Source organism: Montipora capricornis, chromosome 3 (genome assembly GCF_036669925.1).
Source record: "Montipora capricornis isolate CH-2021 chromosome 3, ASM3666992v2, whole genome shotgun sequence".
Classification (NCBI taxonomy): Eukaryota; Metazoa; Cnidaria; class Anthozoa; order Scleractinia; family Acroporidae; genus Montipora; species Montipora capricornis.
In genome coordinates, this window is record NC_090885.1 from 74,627,385 (window position 1) to 74,648,244 (window position 20,860).

General features: G+C 37.0%; 1 protein-coding gene across 2 annotated transcripts; it reads left to right on the top strand.

Annotated features, from left to right (window-relative positions):
• The first annotated feature begins 361 nt into the window (after positions 1-361).
• LOC138044096 (uncharacterized) lies at positions 362-19,155 on the top strand. 2 transcript variants are annotated; one of them, XM_068890739.1, is made up of 11 exons: positions 362-465; positions 1,202-1,292; positions 1,858-2,014; positions 3,529-3,573; positions 3,921-4,010; positions 5,313-5,405; positions 6,938-6,986; positions 9,875-9,933; positions 12,328-12,387; positions 15,201-15,255; positions 18,885-19,155. In XM_068890739.1, the coding sequence occupies exons 1-11, from the start codon at positions 405-407 to the stop codon at positions 18,959-18,961; spliced, it is 837 nt and encodes a 278-aa protein (XP_068746840.1). In that variant the 5' UTR covers positions 362-404; the 3' UTR covers positions 18,962-19,155. The 2 variants fall into 2 exon arrangements, with proteins under 2 accessions (XP_068746840.1, XP_068746841.1); XM_068890740.1 differs by lacking the exons at positions 15,201-15,255; positions 18,885-19,155 and adding an exon at positions 13,190-13,970.
• The last annotated feature ends 1,705 nt before the right edge of the window (positions 19,156-20,860 follow it).

Genomic DNA, 20,860 nt, shown 5'->3' on the forward strand with positions numbered 1-20,860 from the left:
ACCCCCGCTGGGTTTTTGCCAAAACCCAAGGAGGCATCTTGGAAGTCTCAGAGTAGATATGAAGATGATTTGGTGTAAATAGAGATTGTATTCCAGATTAAATCTCAGTAGTTCATAGCTAAGGGCGCAGTGTAGTCTCGGGAAGACATTCTAGGTGTGCATAATTAATGTCCATGATGGATCTTGGTGCGCAAGGTATCCCTGGGAAGATATTTTCGACCAGGGACTACGGTTTGTCATCAAATGCTTGGCATAGAGCTCAAGTTGCAGCCTCCACCTGCCGCAGACTCATCTCTCCGCTCCCAATCCCTAAAGTCCCTCCCTACCCCACCCACAAAAGAAGGAGAGCGCGCCTTTCTTCCCCGCTGTATTCATGCGGGCTCAATGCACATGGAACAACAAAGATGGCGGAGACGTCTGGCCAGCCATCTCCATCTGATGCCGAAATTCAGCTGGCGATTGCTGGTAATGCAAACTTTACTTGCTGTTATTACTTACTAAACTCCTAAAAAGAACGAAACATACAATTCATGTTGTTGTTATTTATTTTCATTGTACGTATAATGAACCGGTAATCACGTTTAAAGTGATGCGGCGGTTTTATTCTGCGATATCACCAGGCTTTAAAAACGAAGTATGCACCATATCTGACGTCGACTTGAAAATAGTTTGAAATATTGAGACATATTACTGCGGGAGAAGACTGATCTTAAACTCGGCGGGTCTAAAACACAGGTGACATTCCACAGGTCATTCGTTGCAGGTCATTGTTTTACCTTTTTGAAAGTAACCCTAATTAACCCCTCAATTTGGCTAACCCTAGGCCTAAAAACCAACCTTAGGCCTAGGGTTAGCCAAATTGAGGGTTAGGGTTACTTTCCAATTGGCAGAACAATGACCTGCAACGAGTTGTACCTTTGGAATGTGACCTGTGTTTTAGACTCACCGGTTTAAACTGCAGGCTGCAGGTCACTGTTTTACCATGGACTGAAATATCGCAAACCTTTAAAAAAATGGTATCCTTAGGCTTTAACATTATCTTAAGCATTAAGTGCATAGGTCTAATGTTAACATTAGTGAAGGTTTGGTTTGTTTCAGCTATGGTGAAACAATAACCTGCAACCTACAGCTCAATCCCCCATTAATTAATCGGTGGGGGTATTCTGAAGTTTAGCCCTATGTTTCTCATTCTTGTTTGCAGACATTTTAAAGGAGACAGACCTGACACAGCTCACCTCAAGGATCGTGCGTGCTCGAATTGAAGAGAAATTTGACATTTGTCTTCTTACAAGGTGAAGCTCTTGACTTGTTTGTTGGCCTGAGGAAAATGTGTGGTATACAGGTATTATCCCCTTGTTTTAACAACTATTCACCGAAGTGGAGGTGGCTAGTGGTGGATATTTACAGAGCCATGAAGCGGCGAGGTAAATATCCACCACTAGCCACCGACACTGAGGTGAATAATTGTTTTAGTATATACTGGTATTTAACAATTAGATTATGAGCTCGAGATTTCTATGAGGTGATAGTTGATGAGGCCGAAGGCCGAAAATCAACTATCACCTCATAGAAATCTAGAGTGAATAATCTAATTGTTTTAGTGGAAGTCTCACTAACATTTACTTCAAATAACCGTTTCTAATTATTTCTTGACGTATTATTAAACTTTGAGCCTGAAAAAGATCGCTTGGATTGAATAATTTGCCATTTGAAATCTACAAGTAAGTTGTGTGCGTGAGCACATCAGTTTTTTCAATAATTTCCACTTTTTTTCAAAGTCAAGAAACCATACTAATATTTTTGAGGGGATTTAGGGGTTCAATTAAAGGCTAGTTGTGCTTTGCCTTTTAAATTCAGGAAAAAGGAGATTGACAGAATGTTGATGGCAATTATTAGCCAGAATGAAGAAAGATCAACAGGCAATGAAGAGGAACAAGAGACTGAAAATAATGAAATGAATGAGTGTGAAGAACAGGACAGTAATGGCCAAGATGAGAATGGAACTTCATCTGAGGTAAATAAACCACTAAATTTTGGGCTGATTTTTTGTCTTCCTTTATAATAATATTATTTCCTTTAATTAATGCCTTACATTTTCCTGCTGATTTTTGGCTTTTAACAGCAGTATCACCCCAGGGGGTAGATTGGAAGTAACAAGATTAAAGAGGCTTTTTTCTAAACTTAAACTCAGAAAACTCTGTGTTAAATTCTTACCTTCATTATACCAGTGAGATTAAGATTGCAATATTACGTTGAAAAATTCCTTCTCTTTGAAAGATTTTAGCCTCAGATCTTTCTAAAAGTAAAAAGTAACCTTACATGTATTTTAACGCCGATAACTTGTAACAGTAGTTCAACTGACAAACCTGAGGTCAACGATGAGCTCATTTTACTCCCTCCTCCACGTTAGTGCTCCGTTTTATGGGTGGAAAGAAGTCGAACCAAGGATGTGAGATCCAGGGATCAAACTTGGGGCATGTTGCACAAAGGCTGCTGCGCACTAACCAACTGTGCCTTCCTTGCTCCTCCTTTCTGAAAATCCATTGTGGTGTTTACAGATAGAATGAACTTCCAATCTCATTTGGAGGGGCAGTATCCAGTATCCAGTTCCTCTCATCTCATTTCATTTCATTTCATTCCATGTTTCTTCCTTCTCACATAATTTAGCAAGGCGGATCGAATAATTATGCATTTTCATTGTATCCAGTGGGGGCATCAACTTCATTATTGTTTAATTTAGTGGTTCACTGTGGTAGTGGTGGTGGTGACCAGTAGTTTTAGTGGTGGTAATGGTGGAGGTGGTATTGGTATTAGTAATGGAATTGGTAGAGGTGGTGAGTAGTAGTTTTAAACTACTTAAACGCTCGTTCTTTCGTAAAACGATAAAGGAATTATTACTAAATTTCTTGCGGTCAGAAGATGATTATGTCGAAGTCCCCCATCTTATTAAGCTATTTAATACTTTAAGTTAGCCTTTTGTCATAATCTTAATGTACTTGTTTTGTTTTAGGTTAGTTCATTCTATTTACTGTGTAACTGTATAGTAAATGTCTTTACTGTTATTTAGTCCATCTATAGATAACCTTGTACTTGTAGTATGTCCTCAGTTCTCCCCGCCTCGATTAGTTTATAAGCTATTTGCGGGGGTAAAGAAATGTAATTATTTCTTTCTAATTTTCAATAAATTTTGTCGTTGTCGTTGTCGTTGTTGGAGGTGGAGCAGGTATTGCTAGTAGTATTAGTAGTAGTAGTAGTTGTGGTGGTGGTGGTGGTGACCAGTAGTTTTAGTGATAGTGCTATTCGCTCTCAAAGTTTTAATTTAAACCTATAAACGACCTTTAACCTCTTCTGTTCTCTGCTGCTGTTTTTTGTTCTTCCAATTCTCCATATGTACATGTAACCACTACAGGTTACAGAGGTGGCCAGTAGTTTTAGTGGTAGTGGAGGTGGTATTGCTAGCAGTAGTGGTGATGATGATTATAATTGCATCATTGTTTTGCTTAACCTGTCTTTTTACATTTCAATAAGGATGATGAACCTCCTCCCAAGAAAATTAAACCAAAGAGCATTATGGTAAGAATAATAAATTAAAAGTTACTATGCCAGTGAATTTATAATAAGGGAGTGTGTTGTGCTATCTCTGTCAATTACAGTTAAGGCCACGTTTGGAATGGATCCATTTTCAAAGCACTGTTTTAGATAATACTGTACAAGAAAATCCTTTCCAAAGATTTTATGATTTGGTACTTGTTGTATGACTTTAATTTTGAAATTTAAGGTAAATTTTGGTTTTTAATAAAACTTCATTTTTGTGCCCTTTTTCAATTACAATCCCACCTCTATCTCACTCTTCCGCCGCAATGTCTTGCTATAGATTGATTAGTTTATGTCAATAGTGATTGATTAATTTTTATTGGAAGTTACATGTAAATGGTGCCACAGACAACAACACACAGCTTCAGGGAAATGGTCAGTCTGAGAGTGAAATAAAGTCAAGAAAGAGACAAACAGTATGTTAATGATTAGAAATACTTGTAGCTAAAGAGAGGATAATTTATTACACTCTTCAAGTGTTGAGAAATGTTTTTCAACACGAGAAAGAGAAATTTCATATCTCCAAGCGGCCATCTTGTAATATTCTATTTATTATATAAAAACACCAGTGAAATACTAAATCATTTCACAAAAGGGATCGAAAGGCACAATTTTTATAGCTAACCATAGCAACAGTGAATCTTTTCACATGTGAAGATACAATGTTATCTTAAGGTGTGAAGGTATGTTTTCACATGAAAGCTTACTTGGTACATGTATTTCAGTGGTGTTTATATAGTAAAGTAATTTATTATTGAACTGTATTAGTTATTGCACAAAGAATGCACAAAATGAGTACAAATATTCCATGATGTTGTACAGTTAATTATTTGTACACTTGGCTATTTTACAGCAGAGAACTGGTTCGACTAGTTTACTAATGCTGACGTTGCCCCACACACACAAATCTGTCACACATTCTCGGTTGTTTACAATTCATTTGCCAAAAATTTAGTGCAAAAAAGTTGGATGATAAAATACATGTAATAGCTTATTAGATGTTTTGGTGTGTAGTATCGCTGATTATCACATGGACTGTACGGCCCCGTGCACAGTTCCATTGCAAAATTATTCAGAAAATACCTGTACATTTGTATGAGGGCTGTACGCATTAGCGCGAGCAGGGCCAGAAAAAGCCATACGGCCCTACTAGGAACACGTACTGCTCCATGCGATGCATCCAAGTAATTTACATTATTAGATAAATTTTCAGTGCATATTTTTGTTTTTTATTTTGTCCTAACTTCATCTTCTGAGTGTTCTTAAATAGTGTAAAGAGCCTATATGATAAAATTCTAATTGACTGAGTTTAGGTCGGGCCGGACAGGAAAATGTTTGGCCCTTGATCATGGCGCATGGACCTTGCTGTGCTCGATCCATACGCCATGACTTCTGGCCAAATATTTTCCTGTCCGGCCCTCCCATTCAGTCAATAAAATAATACATAGTATTTCTACTCGTTGTTTGTATTTTGACTCGCCCTAGTGGGATCATAAAAATACTCAGTGATACTACACAACAAAACATCTAATAAGATATATTTATGTTCAGATAATTTATTGTGTAAACGGAAACTTTGGTCGTGAGATTAACGCTTTGTTTGAGACCTTATACATGTAATTCCTCACCCCACCCTACCCCCATCCCCCTTCCCCCATCCCCACCTCTTCCACCCCTATGAGGTTGTTGATTGCGATTTTCAATATGTGCATTGCCAGGAAAGTTCTATCTTGGATGATGAAGCACTTGCTAGACTACTTCATGAAGCTGAAAATGGTCGAAGTAGAAGAAGTACAACAATTAAACAGGCAGTATGTACATGTTTATGCTGAATGTATTTGATCTAATTTTATAATAAAAATAACTCAGTTTGTGTGCTCTCATTGCTCAAAAGGTGTGTTTTGTATGAGAGTATGTAAAGATAGTTGTCACCGTGCACTCTCCGCTTTTTCCAGAAGAAGTTATTAATTCTTACAAGAGCGTTGTAAACTAGAAGACTTTTTTCATGATTGCATATATAGCCTGATCTAAACACAAGAGGGGTTGGGAGGGTTCTCAAAAGTTATGCACACTTGAGACGCCGTCAGTGCAAACATGGAAATGTGTTCTAATCCTTAAACGTAATTAAAATTGTTTGTATTTTATCTGTTTACTTTCTTATTTGCATGTAGCTTACAAACAACTTTTTGCTAAGGTTTAGGGCTTTTATGCACCCTTTCGCCTCTGGGGCTGGACAATTTGCGAGCCAGGGAGTCATGCGAGCCATGCAAACCATGCGAATTTTGCATTTAAGTCTTAAAGCACCCATTTGAAATGGCACTGATAAACAGTTATTACCAGTAAGTCTGATTATCCATTTCAAAACGGTACTCTTTCAATAACTGTGTGACTCACATGTTGACTCGCATGGCTTGCCATGTTGGCCTCGCTGGCTCACACGTTGTTTTAACTCCTCGCCTCTAAAGGTTCCCCTTGGACAAGAAGAATCCTGTGTTGTTAGACAGAGTAAAATCAGTTAAGTGACTGTTGTAGTCCAAGAGTAAATTATGGTTAATAATGCTGCTAGTATTGTTTTGTATTGCTTTTCTACTGTGTTGATCTGTATCGGAGCTCAGGCTGCCAAGCAGAGCACCATACTCATAGGAAGCCATGAGTACTTGCTTTTCTCATGTAATCGTGGCTAGCAGTATTGCTTGGGGGTGCATACACACGATGACAACGATGATGCCACCCATTATTATCCATTGTGTATTTTGTTATTGTACAGAAAACTCATGAAGCAGGCTCAGTACAAATATTCCAAGATATTGTACAGTTAGTTATATTGTACACTTCAGTTGGCTATTGTACAGTAGAGAACTGGTTTGACTAGGTGCTGCTGCCACACAATATCACATAAATCTGTCCCACGTTCTTGGTACTTCAGCTAGATTACAGCGTACATTAATAATTATTGTACATCTTTGATATTGGACGTCCATATTGTGGTCAATTGACACCTCTCAAAACAAGGTATCTGTCAACCAGTATCAACTGACCACATCATGGGCTCAAGTTTAAAGATCATCGAGGTCATCTGTCTTTTGAAGTTGACCACTGACCAGGTACATGTACCTTGGATTGGGTCGCTTGCGCAAGCCTGGTTAACTTATTGTAAGAATATATAACCTGGGAGCTTTGCTTTTAAGCTCAGCTAAATCTATATAATTATTATTATTATATCTCAGTGAAATAACAATTTCATGGGAATGGCAGTACATTTTTATGATTAATACTGTTGAACAGTGTTGATAATTTTTATGAATAAAGTTAATTACATGTAAGATTATGTGTATTGTTTCAGGAGAGAAAAAAGAAAGTGAAAAAGAAGGTGGGAGGAAATAGTAGTAGTGGTAAGTAGCTGTAAGAGAATTCAAAACCCCTGAATGTTCATTGAACTTAAGTTAACTTAATCCTCTTTGTACATGTACATGTCCGCACATAAGGCCGTTACCAATGAACGCAATTATTGTTGCTTGTCCTTTGCTAGTTTTACCACCTCTCCCCAGCTCTACCCTTTCTCCTTCATGTCCCTTTCAACTGATCGTCACCATGTCTCCTTTGGTCTTCCCTGCTTTCTTTTTCCATCTGCAATCCAATGCATAGCCACCTGTGGGATGGCTATCAAAGGCAATCTACAAATATGCCCAATCCACACAGGGCTTCTTCTTCATTTAGCTTACTGTAATTAGCCTGCAATAAGCAGGCTGTCAAATGAGAGGAATCATTAATATGAATTACATGACCGTACAAGTACTAGATATTTTTTTGTGTAAGACTTCAATAATTGAAATGCTTGCTTTTAGGGCTAATTTTGTTTGAAAATACATGTAATATGTTTTAAAATTCCACAATCTAAGAATGATTATGTTGGTTTAAGACCTGCTAGTTTCTGCCTCCTTTAAATTATCAAATAAATTTTAACGGGAAAATTACTGGTACTCATAAAGATGGTAGACAAATTTCATTCATTTGTTTAGGGAGGCAGTGTGGCCCAGTGGTTAGAGAGCAGTTCAAGAACCGCTCTGACCACTTACTGAATAATTTGTTCCTGTTAGTCCCTGGTTGAATTTCCATGAGCTAGTCACTTGTAAAATACAGGGTGAGACAAAAATGATAAGATGAGGTTGCCCTTCGGGCAAGCTGTTTATTACCTTAGGTTACTAGTCCGAAGGTCTGAGGAGCTAGCCCGAAATTAAATTGTTTATAAAGAATAATCAGATTTATTTAATTATGCAAAATACAAGTAATGATACCAAGCATAGATATAAACTAATTCTTCGTAGTATGTTCAATTGATTCTTGAATGTGATTTTCGTTTTAACTTCAACCTCATAGTTCATAGTTTGCCTACTAGTGTAATATAAAATATATTAACTAAAACAGTTGAACAGTGAGCTATAGGAAATATTTCAGTTCCTTGTTTGTACTGCTAACATGAATGAGGTTCTCGGATTGAACATCATCAGCAAATTTGCTGAAAGTTTGGGAATGCCTTTAGTCAATTTGAAAATCTACATAATGTGTCTATTGCAATTTGCATATAATCAACGCAGTTAACACAGATGTATGAAAATTGTTTCGCTTTGTAAGACCAAAATATTTTTATAAATCGCAAATGACTGTTTCAGAGTATTTAAACATTTTATTCAAACATGGGCGAAATACATGTAGTAAAGGAAAAAATAATAACCTCTGAATTCGAATGGGTTCGTTCCTTCGATGTTTACATCTGCAGTTACCCACGTTGACGGCCAAAAATATTATAAATTTACGGAAATCAAAACACAGTTATTTTGGTGAATGTCATGAACGTTGCTATTGATCAATTATTAAACTACCACTGTAGTCTGAAGTCTGTTGACATTCGATGGAGTAAATTCTCTTCAAAGCTCGTCAAGCTGACAAACTCTTCCAGAAATGAGAAAACATCATGTATTAAATTACTCGAGTTGCATGTTTTTGTTTTTATTTTTAGCTTTTCTTCAAGCGAGTTTTTTCTTGGTTTTTTAATTTTTCACGAAATGGGCCTTTTTTGTTTTAATAGTGAATTGGCAGCTTTAAAATAGAAAAAAGGATCCGGGTTTGGATTTTCCCAACGAAACGCACCTAAATTTCCCGAGAAAATCCACTGCACCGTGACTTGGCTGGAATTTAATTAGACTGATTGTCTGGTGCTGCACGCTGTCAGTCGGCAAATATTGTTATTTCAAAAATTATATTTCGGTCGCTTATGTAATAAGTAGAAAAAGTCATGATGTTATTTACAGACGCAACTACATGTAAAATGCGGGGCAAAACGTTGTCATGCTTCGTTAATTTGGCCTCATAACGTTATCATTTTCTCTCAGGAGCTTTCTGCTACACACTTTTTGGTATAAAAGCTCAATTTATCATAAGAAAAGAGGAACCAACGGTGCTTGCCCGCTACGATAAGAAAACGCTAGCCCGACAAGTCATTCCACTAGCCCCGGGCTATCGGACAGCACTTTCATCGCGCCCTGAAATAGCCAACTACCGGTAGTTTGCCTCCACCAGCTAGTCGGGATTCTCAACAGTTGTTGTTGTTGTTGTTGTTGTTCTGTTCTGTCGTAATAACTTTTGAATATCATTGGCCCTGTGGCAAATTTATTACTATTAGTTCTACGAATCACAGACAGCAGGGCTTAATGGTTTTGCACAAGGCCATTCAGCTAAGAATAAAGTACTGACTGTTGAAAGTGTATCGCATAATGAGCCACCAGTATCTCTGAATATTTGAATGCATTTTACATTAACATAAGGTAACTAAGATTATCATAATTATGGGATCATTCGCACATTTGCCACCTACATGTACATGTAGGAACTTATCTTTTTTTTATGGCTGATCATTGGCTCGTAAGCTAAAAGCCTTAAAATTGGATATTATTTTATTATAAAAGTTTAACTAGTTCTTTTACATTTTGTGGTCTATTTGTAAATAGCATGATTCCTTGGGTGAGCAAACTCTTATGTTTTAATGATACTGTAGAAACTCAATAACATCAGCAAAGATTCTCTTGTTCTTTTGCAAACTACGATGTACATGTACTTTTGTGTAAGCCTCAACTTAATGCAGCAAGTAACAATGGAACATCCTCAAGGCTAGTAATGGAAAATGAAGAAAAGTTTCATATACGGTATTGATAATTATTTGTACCTACTATAATAATTATAATAACAGTATCATGAGAAGGACAAATTGTGATCCAATTTTCAGGGTATGCAAAGCAATTGGTACTGTCCCCTCTACTTGCTGAAATAGTTGGACAAGAGAGAGTAAGAATTTTTGCAAAAATGGTTTAACAATCATGGCATCTTGTTTGTTAATATCATACATTGTAGGATATCACATCATTCAGTTTTTCTTGTTTATATGCTCTGTGAGGTGCATAATTCTGGTGCAACAACATCTTTACATCATTACAACATCTTTAAAATGTATTTTATTCAACTGCTTTGGCCTAAGTGCATGTTACTGGACAGGTATTTAATATAACTGTGAACTCTCTAAAAAGCTCCTTCCCCCCCCCCCACTTCCCCTTCTTCATGACCAAATCAATAAAAGAGAAACTGCATTATTAATCATGGCAGTTAAACGCCTCATTTAGCATGTAGACTCATCTGGTATTTAACAAATGGTAAATGGCTCAGCGTGCACTATTGAGTTATGTTGCACACGGGAGGTTGCTAAGTGCGAGAGAAGCATAAGAGTCGCTCAAGGCGAGAGCAAATCTAGCTTCTTGAGTGCTTTATAATAGCAAACTCCCAAGTGCATCCATAACTCAATAGTGCACGCTGAGCCCTTTACCATTTGTTTTATAACATAATCGTTAACACCATTCTTGCGTGTTTCACGTGTATTTGCATAAAATAATCAAGTTTAGTCAATAGTCAACTATGAATTAACGTCCAGTCATGTCCGTTATACACAAACAAATGGATACGATTCGTCAGTTCCGATGGTCCATTGGTACCAATGGTAGGATTGGTACCAATAGAAAAGAATGTCATTCCAATGGTTCTGTTGGTAAATATGCATCTCATTAACAGAACCATTGGAATGACAATTCTATTGGTACCAATCATACCATTGGTACCAATGGACCATCGGAATTGCCCTGTACCCAGCCAGATCACATGAGAAATAATCTAAGTCCCCTTCATGAGATGCATAGTCACCACTAGAACCATTGGAATGATATCAGTTTCTAATGGTACCAATGGAGCATCGGATTTACCCTGTACCCAGCCAGATCACATGAGAAATAACGTAAATCCCCTAAATGAGATGCATAGTCACCACTAGAACCATTGGAATGACCTCATTTTCTATTGGTACCGATCTGTCTTTGCAAATGCTTTGCCTTTGTTGAAAGCTATCAACCTATTGCAAACAGTTCGACTTTTCCAAGTTAAGTCTATTTCAGCTCAAATGGCCGATGAAATACTGTAAACCTCAAAAAGAAAATTGACATTCCAAAACACCATTTACCTTCCTGTAGCATCTTCCCTGGTCTCGTAAAAGCCATATTTCAATTCCGTGATTCGGCCTTTAATATTTGAGCAGAGTTCAGATTGTGTTTTGGAAATCAAACAAGAAACGTTCTTTTGTCGGTTTAAGACCTTCAATCCCCTTTTTCCACTGCTGATTAATCTCTAGGGCTATATCTTTCTATTTTGTGCTCTGTAGAGGTTCACCCCTATTCTACGAGGAGGAAAATATGTCTTGAAAAATTAGGACTGATGCTCTAGTGATGGCATTTTAGTCTTTCCACAATCTCGGAAAGTTAGATAGCACGTCAGCTCTGCTCAGCGAGCGTGCACCCATGGGCAAATGGTAAATGACCAATTGGCCATTCAGAATACGCGTTTTATCCAAGTTATGTTATAAAATGGTTTATATACATGCTGGAAGTTCAGATTTGGTTCCCACAAATGAATAACAATGTTGCAAATAACTTTTACAATGCTTATAATGATTTTATCACTCAAATCTCCATAATTATGATAGTCATTGCCCAGGTACAAAACAGGAGGTGGAAAACCCTAACTCTAGTCTGTTTCTTACACTTTTTCCTGCTACACCTGTACCAAAATGCGTTTCTCTAAGCCTCTCAGGGGGTTAATAGAGGATTTACGGTACATACATGTGTACTAGCTTCCTCTTAGTCCAAGAATGGGTATTGTTTAATTAAAGACGTCTGGATACCATCTTTGAAACAAGCAGTGCTTTTTTCGCTGCCGTACAGTTTGAGCAATACCCAGCTAAATGTACATTATGAATGTATTTCTCGGCATTTGATTGCATGGTTACCAGATTTTTAAAAGTACACATTAGAATTGAACTTTAAGGAAAATTTGATTAGAAATTAAAGAAGGATTAATTTATCTGTTGACAATATTGGATTTTGATGCAGCCATTATAATGATAATACATGTATTACATGTGTATAAGTACTGTATGTGAAAAATTAATGAACAGATTTTCATAGTTGATTTCTAGTATTTGTCTAAGTTTTTAAACTACTGTTAAATTTTCTCCTTGGGATTTGCAAATCCTTCATAGTTTATGTCCTTAGTTCCTTTATGCAATGCAAATTATTGTATTTTTTCTAAATTTGTATGCCACAGGTCCACTATAAATTATATATTTTGTTGTTTTTCTCCTAGATGGCTAGAAGTGAGGTGGTCAGAAGCCTGTGGAAAGTTATTGAGGAAAGAAATTTAAAGGTGATTACTTGTTCCTATTAATTAATTAAGCAGTATTCCAGTTCTGTGAGGTGTCCAGGACACCTACAAGTTCGAGTTTTCTATGAGTCGATAGAAAGTCAACGCAGCATGCACCGCCAAGTTGACTATTTGACGAATAGTAAATGAGAACAAGTACAAAATTAATGTAGTTTATAGTTTTAGTAAAAATCCAGTCAGTCACATACTTCCTTCAGATTTATTCCAATTTTTATTGGTTGCTTTGTTTTTGTTCAAAACGCCTGCTTTTTTTCTACTCACTATCTATCACTCAATAGATAGCGAGTAGAGAGCCAATCAGATTACAGGATTTGTAATAATATGTGTCTGAGTGGATTTCTTCTACATTTAATTTAGCTTAGACAGCAAAGGCACCAGTGTGTCTTGACCGAAGTACAAACAAACTGTACATTTCAATAGCCATCTGTTAACTAGTTGTCATGTGATCTCACCCCTTTATAATTATTATGCAAAAGGTGCAGACATTTCATGGGGCTAATCGAAATTATTTTGACTTTGCTAAAACTCAGAAAGTATCACAGTGTTCATCCAACACTTTCTTCTAATATCACCAGAATAGCTATAATTATAAAGAGTTTCTGTAACTCAATGATCCCAAACCCTGTCAATGTGGAATCTTTGGAATCTATACATTTATTAATAAATTATATAGATTTAGCCAAGCCTAAAATTTGCAATACAGAGAAAAAAGCAGCTCTAAGCAAATTAAAAATAAACACTCAGCTTTAAGCTTATATGCCTGATGCTTGACTTGAATAAACAGCTGACCGTGGTGAGCTGTAAGCTTCAGCCTGCGATATGGTCGCGTGGTACTGGTCAGGGGATACCTCGTTTTGACAGGTGTCAAAAGGCCATTTTACAGTTGTTGGCTGCGAGGCTGCCGTGACCTGCTGTAAACTAGCGTGATTGTGGTCACATTGGCATACATGGAGGGGTGGACATACGTACGGATGGACGGTTGATGACGTCATGGCTCTAAAACCAATATTTATTGCATCGATGGGTTACCATATTTTCTTAACGATGGTGCTCCGCTATAATATTTCCCCAAGTGTCACTTATGTCCAGAAATGCAAGGAAGCCCAATTTTGATAATCCAACACCTGTGCGTCCCTTTAATAGTTTAAGTTTAATAATACTTTGTCATGCTAATACAAGTAAGAAGATACAGAAGATGCAAAAAATGCGCGACTGGAGAATAATTGGGGGAAACTAAATTCCCATACAAAGAATATTCTCCAATATTAAACATTCTAAAAATAATAAGAAGTAAAGTTTAAATGCGGCCCAAAACTAGCCTAGTAATTAAATTGCTTACTAAAATTGACACTAACAATTATGAAATAAAATTTAGATACGGCCCAAAGCTAATCTAATTAAATTACATACTTGTCATTTATGAGTTACACCTAATTTAAAATTGACACAAATGATCTAATAGATACACTGTAGAACTTAAAACTGCTTAATAACGGTGCATGCATAATGTTCAACGGAATACTATTCCAGTCTGTTATGCAGCGATTAAAAAATGAAAATTTAAAGTAATTTGTACGTGTCTTCTTTCAGTCCAAGCATTTCTGATCCATTTTTAACAATAAGGTCAAGGTAAAGGTTAGCATTATTTTTAGCTTAGGGTAAATGCAGCAGTTTGTACTTATATTACATGTACTTGACGAGTAGCATTAGAGAGACACTTTGTGACTTGTCTGTATTCAAGACACGAGTGATGTTGAAGTTGGGGAAAAGTGCAAGGCAACACTCTTTCTACTGATCATAGATATAAGTTACGAAGACCAATGATGGAAATGAATGTCAATTTGTAAGCTGCGTGTCAGAGACAGAGAAGAAAAAAGATTTTGATGGAAGAAATCAACTTGTGAACTTTCAGGGAAATTCAGTCAGGCATCATTATAATTTCTGTACTTTTTTGAAGCATCTCTCATTCCAGAGATACTCTCAATCTCGGTTATCAGCTCATATACCTTATTTTGACCTTATATGGCAAATGATTGTCCCAAGCGTTGCTACACTAAAATTATTTTTGCCGGGAAGTGAAATTTCTCTCTGAATAAAGCAAAAAAAAAAGTTTTTGTGGAAAGTTTGGATCAATTCCAACGTTTAGAAGTACGCAAAAAGGAAAAAAATGATTTTGTGATGAACCTGCGTCTGTCTGACCGCAAGGTCTTACACAACGTCGCATCAGTTCTCATTAAGTTTTTTCGTTTTTGCTTGGATTTGCTCCCTTGTATTTCATACTTTTTAAACTTTTGGAGTTTGAGGAATTTAATAAAACAATATTATTCCATTTGTGCTTGTTGGAAATGAAACTGGTTATAGCGAACTTGGTGCTACGTGCCTCCTTGGCTATTTACCATCTCATATCCAACGCAGGCTCCTGGAATAATTGGTAATAATATTGTTTTGTAACAGAAGATGATGTCAACTGTAAAGACAATGAGGATTTTACCACAATTGCTTGTAATCTCACAATCTGATTGGATAATTTGCCATTGTCGATAAAAGTCTAGACAACGCTGTACGTGTCATGCTCATGTCAATTTGTCACTAAATGTACAGTAATAGCCAATCAGGAACACCCATTTTGGGAAATAAACCAATCATATTGCGAGAAAGTAAAAGACAACGCTTGCTTTTTTGTGTGTCATGATTTTGGTCACGCTCTGAAATAAAAACTTTGTTGTGGACTCACGAGGCGCAACAGTCGATTTGTTAAGAGGATATTGAGTCAATTTTCTTTCTCTTTTTTACAGGACCCAAAAAACAAGAAATATACAATTTGTGACAAGCAACTTGAACAACTTTTCGGTGAGTTTGGTGAGCCAACAATCTATCGTTCATTCAGACACTCTTGGTTTCTTCTATATCATTCTGTGTTTTACTAACAAGATTTGTATAAATAATTAAAGGAGCTACATGTACATGTATGTCATGTTATTGTAGGGGAAATCTTCCTTTACTCAGTCTGGTAAATTATCATTACAACACTGTCAAACAAGCCGATTTACCATAAACTTGAAAAATGTGTGGCCTGACTCATACAAACATGGACCCAGACTTTATACAAAAATTTGGTTTTATCATTGGAGTTGATAATGTAAATTGGCCACCGTACAGAGATTCTAAAAGCTGACGTTTCGAGCGTTAACCCTTCGTCAGAGCGAAGTAGCGAATACATTTTTGTATACTACTTCCCCACCGACGCAGCACCACAGTTTCTTTAGAAACTACCCCCTTCATTCATTAGTATATGCTTTACTTATCTGTAAAATTTAAAGAGGAGTCCACGACTGGAGCGAACAACCCCATTACTTTTTACAGACCAATCTATTTTTAGACTACCTTTTCTGCAAAAGATAAAGGCAGTTGCTATGACATCAAGTTGATTTCTTGTGATAGCTCATTGGGCTCTTGTGGTGAGTCTCATTCCCGGGAAATTAAATCCAAAAATAACTCTCGGTCTGAGAAAATGCCTTGACAGGAATGTGGGGCTGTTGTTCACTCCTATTTATGGACTGATTTAAGAAATTGCCTGTTTCATAGACACTTATACCATTTATTTGATGGCTCCAAAGGGATAATGTTCATTCATCAAGTCCATCACAGGAACAAAATGAACCCAACTAAGTGGCTTCATAGCTCAGCACTTGCATCACTGAGGTCATCGGTTCGAATCCCGTTTGTAGCCACCTGAATTTTTCAGGTGTCTAGAAGTGACAAACGCTTAAATTGTCCAGGCGAGATCATCTAAAGATTTTTCTGCTTGCAACACTACACAATGAGGGCTGGTCCACAGGGGTAGTCCATGGACCGGGTCCATGAGGGGTCCATGGACGGGGTCCACAGGGGTGGTTCGTGCAACTGGGGTCCATGTTTTGTCTAGGTCTGGCCAACATTTTTTTTTAAGATTGTGTGGTTCCAGAAAATATCCATACCCCACCATGGAGGGAATTAGAAATTCTGAGGGGGTGGGGGGTCAGAGGGCCAGGAAATTCTTGAGGGGAAGGGGAGCTGGACAATAAAAATCACTTTCGAAGGGGTTAATTTTGAACTCAGTGCGAAAATTGCTACTTTTATGGTAGATCATTTTTGAAGAAATAAATAAGTTTAACTATATCATTTATTATTATTTTTCATCTAAATCAAGTTTTCTTCCTTCCAAAAGCGTTATGTATGCGAATCCAAAGGAATTAGGCCCCTTTTAGGCCAACAAAAGCTCGACCTATTTGACCTTTTTTCCAGTTAAATTCACCATACAATTGCCGCGCAAATCGATGAAAAACTTGTTGATTTGAATCATTGTACGTGATCAAACAACACAAACGATCGTGTTACGGTTGAAATCAATCAATCAATGTTTGGGCGACAAACTTTCCGTACGAGTCACAGAGTGCCAAGAGTACAAAAACAGACTATTTTTATACATGTACTCAGTTAGTGACAAGCCCACAGGTGTGGTTACTAGCTATGTTTTCTTCCATAGTCAATCGAAAAACAGTACAAAAGTTACAGTGAAAGTTTGACATGTTCTCAATCATATTCACGGTGAAGAGTATGGCAGAACTCAACGTGATCTCGCACGTACAAAGCCATCAGACAATAATTTATTGTAACACAATGTAAATTTATATGTTGTAAATTGATTTAGGTATTTAATATTTATTTTTGACCCTTTTTTCTTTCGTCGCTGACTGTTTTAGTATCCTGTATAGTCTCACGACTTCTAGGATTAAATAAATTATGTATGTACATGTATTAACATGTAATGTATGTGTATGAATGACAGTGTGGTAACTGTCTGTGGTTGCAGTATGCCGCTTTCTTGCTGAGCAATATTATAATAGAGTTAAGTTTCCAAAAGGCATTAATAAGTGGGGAACACCTGTTTATGTAACTAATGTAACATGATTAATTATTTTTACCACTGTAAAGCTTTGCAACTTGGGGAAAATGAGCCCGCTGCCTGCATGCTGTATTTCTCTCCCACCCAGCTCCCAAATCCCCCATCGCTGCTACTGAGCCCATGGGGCTACGCATACCAAAGGAATGCTAAAAATTATCATTAGTAGAAACAGTGTAACTTTGTGTCTTTAGTCTTCCAGTCGATCATTAAGTGTACAGTTTATAGATTGCACGGAATGGCACAAAATGAATGTTTGAGTCTCCAGTGTTTCAATTTAACATGTAGATGATGACCAAGGCTCAATCACCAGACCAGTACCTTTGGTCTGTTATGAAATGGTGGCCAAGGATAAATAAGGCTCTTCACCACGGTATGAAAGAAGACATTGAGAAGCAGCTAAAAAAAAAAAGGCAAAAAAAATGGGGGGTCAGCGTGCTCGTTTTCGAGATCATGAGGTGCACTTTCAGAAGATTGCATTACTTTAAGATGATCTTAGCTTACAACTGTGAGCAATAAAAAGCTACATTTAATTTAGTGAAATTTAGATCCGGTAAACGTACTCAATTCAACATAACTAAATTAAATATAACTAAATTAACCTTTGCAGTTGATGTCTTTTTCTGAGGTGAAATAGACCTTGAAAAACAATACATATTAGTCTAAGAAAGAAAACGAGAGCATAGAAGGCGAAATATTTGTAACTTCTCACGCACAGATTTTTTGTTTTTGGTTAAAAAAAGGAAGTGATCTACAGAAAGAAAAATAGGGGTCACAGAGCATTCAACAGAGTAAAACCGCTGCGAAGTTCTCAAAGCGATGGTATATTCACACTGTCACGCCATTGCGTGACATTTAGGAGAAGACCTGGGTCCACACCTATCCCACATGCTTTCACGTTCCATTCTTGTGGAAAATATTTGCACCTACCTTGGGGGTCTGCGATGCATGACGTGTGTGTGACATGCGCAAAGAAATGCGCCGTAGCAATGGGCGCGAACGTCCTTAATTGGTTGAGTTTGTTGGTTCTCTACTCTGCACTGAGGTTTTCTTCAGGTACTCCAGTTTCCCCTATCCTCAAAAACCAACATTTGACTTGATTTGCGTTAACATTGTCCCCAATGGGACACCCAGGTTCAATTCCCAGACTCTGCATGATTGCATCATAATTTATCATGTTGGTTGAGTTTATTGGTTCTCTACTCTGCACTGAGAGTTTTTCTCCTGGTAGTCCAGTTTCCCCTATCCTCAAAAACCAAGATTTGACTTGATCTGCGTTAATAGATTACTAATTACAGTGTCCCCAATAGACTACTTTTGAGTTCTCACAGCTGGAGTGGATGTAGCATGAAATGGAGGCTAATGCAGGCAAATCTTTTCACACACAAATTATTTTGCCCATATTAGCCTCCATTCATGCTAGGTCCAGTTCAGCCATGATAATTTGAAAATGGTCTATTAGTCCTCCAGTGCTAGAACAACTAGACACTTAATAAAGTTCCTTTCCTTTCATTCCTTTTTTTGTTTTGTTTTCCAGGAAAAAAAAGGATTCAAACATTTTCAATGTTGAAGTATTTAAAGCTGCATATGAAAAATCCTGGAGATTTATTTTAAGAGTGAAATGAGAATAGTCATTTAAGTTATTATGGTCATTGTGACATGATATTCTGATGGAAATACATGTACAAGTGTCTGTGAATTCTTTTGCCGAAGTACCATGAATGTTGTGTTGATTCATTGGACAGGTCCTTTTTTATTATTTTTTGCTCATTATCTCAAACATGTGCATTAAATTATTGATAATATTGGTTGATGACCACATCAATGATATTATAGAATAATTATATTATTAACCTAGAGCTTTTCATTGTATGGGTGACCAGAAGCTTTAGGTAACTTTATCCGTTACATCACAGGAGGCAAATTGTGCTAGTACCAAATTGTGCTAGGCCTCAGTTGTTCAAAAGGTGGATAGCGCTATCCACCAGATAAATCCCTATCCAGTGGATAGTGCAATATAATTATTGGTTTCACTAATACTTATCCATTGGATAGTGATTTATCCGGTGGATAGCACTATCCATCGTTTGAACAACTGGGACCAGATCTCTTTTCATTTAATTTATTGGTGCATCTTTTGATGTTCCTTATCAAATTGAATGAAATTAAAATGGGGTAAGCAGGGATGGGGTAGTGGTGACAGCACTTGCTTTCCACCAATTGTTCGATTCCCAGAATTGGCATCATTACGTGGGTTGAATTTGTTGTTTCTTTACACTGTACAGGGGTTTTTCTCTGGGTACTCCGGTTTTCCTTCTCCTCAAAAACCAAAGTTTCATTTGATTTGTGTTGGTTTGAGTTTACATAATTGTTACAAGGGCCACCCTAATTAACTTAGTTTGTGTTAGCTACCTGGTGCCACCCTCTTTAAACATTGTTTCATTTACTTTCATTTTTATGATCACCACCACCATCATTATTACAGAGCTTAGGAAACCACAACGGCTACAGTAACGAAAAATCACTTCAAAATAATATTATAAGTTTGAACTATTCTAAGTACACTGTATTTCATGATTTTTTCATCTTGCTTATATTATACAATGTGGGCGAAGTGTCCTATAACTGGATTTGAAGTAACGAGTGAGACTGAAAGATTCACTGTAGTTTGTCCATGTGAAAACTTTAAATTTGGTCATTTCATGAAGTAGTTTTGACGAGTACGGGAGAGAAATGTTAAAAAATGCGTGCCACATGTGCATTTTGATTCTTTTAACCAATCATATTACTGTTTTTTGGCGTTGTCGTTACTATAGCCGTCATCGTTTCTTAAACTCACTATTAGTAGCAGTGGTAAGTTGCAGAAGTATGCTTGCATACTAGAGCTACAAATGGAATGATGCCCTTGTGTTTGCATGCATGTTTAGTTGTTTTGTGTGCAAGCTAATTACCTAAGCAAGAATGTACCTGTATGTTTTGTAACTAGTGTCAATCATGTACATAATTGGCAGAGGTGGGGATTGCATACACCACTTTGTACAGAGGAATATATTATTATACACTATGGCAGTAACGAGTTCATTGTTAAAATTTATCATGACTAAGAATGTGTTCATCAATAAGGAAGTTAAAAATAAATGTGCCATTGATAAGTTGTGCATGTTTCTAGAGTTTCTCTCAAACTAGGTCAACCATACCATGTAAGGATTAATTGCAGCATCGTTTGAAAATTGAAAAATCTTTTTGGTCAATCATTTGACAGGCAACTCTGAAAAGAAAGTATGTTTAGTAATCCATTGAAGGGACTGTTACTATCTTTTGTAGCTATAACTAAAGTTTCAATCATTTAAGTGTATGTGGAAATAACTTTACATTGCATTATTTTGATCTTCACATTCACCTAGTTTGACTGTGAAAAGTATGTTAAAATACTGGTCATGCTTCATGCGGTGCGTAAGGACAGTACCAATTATAACAGATCGAGTCAAGTGGGCTTAGCATAGGTTAATTGGC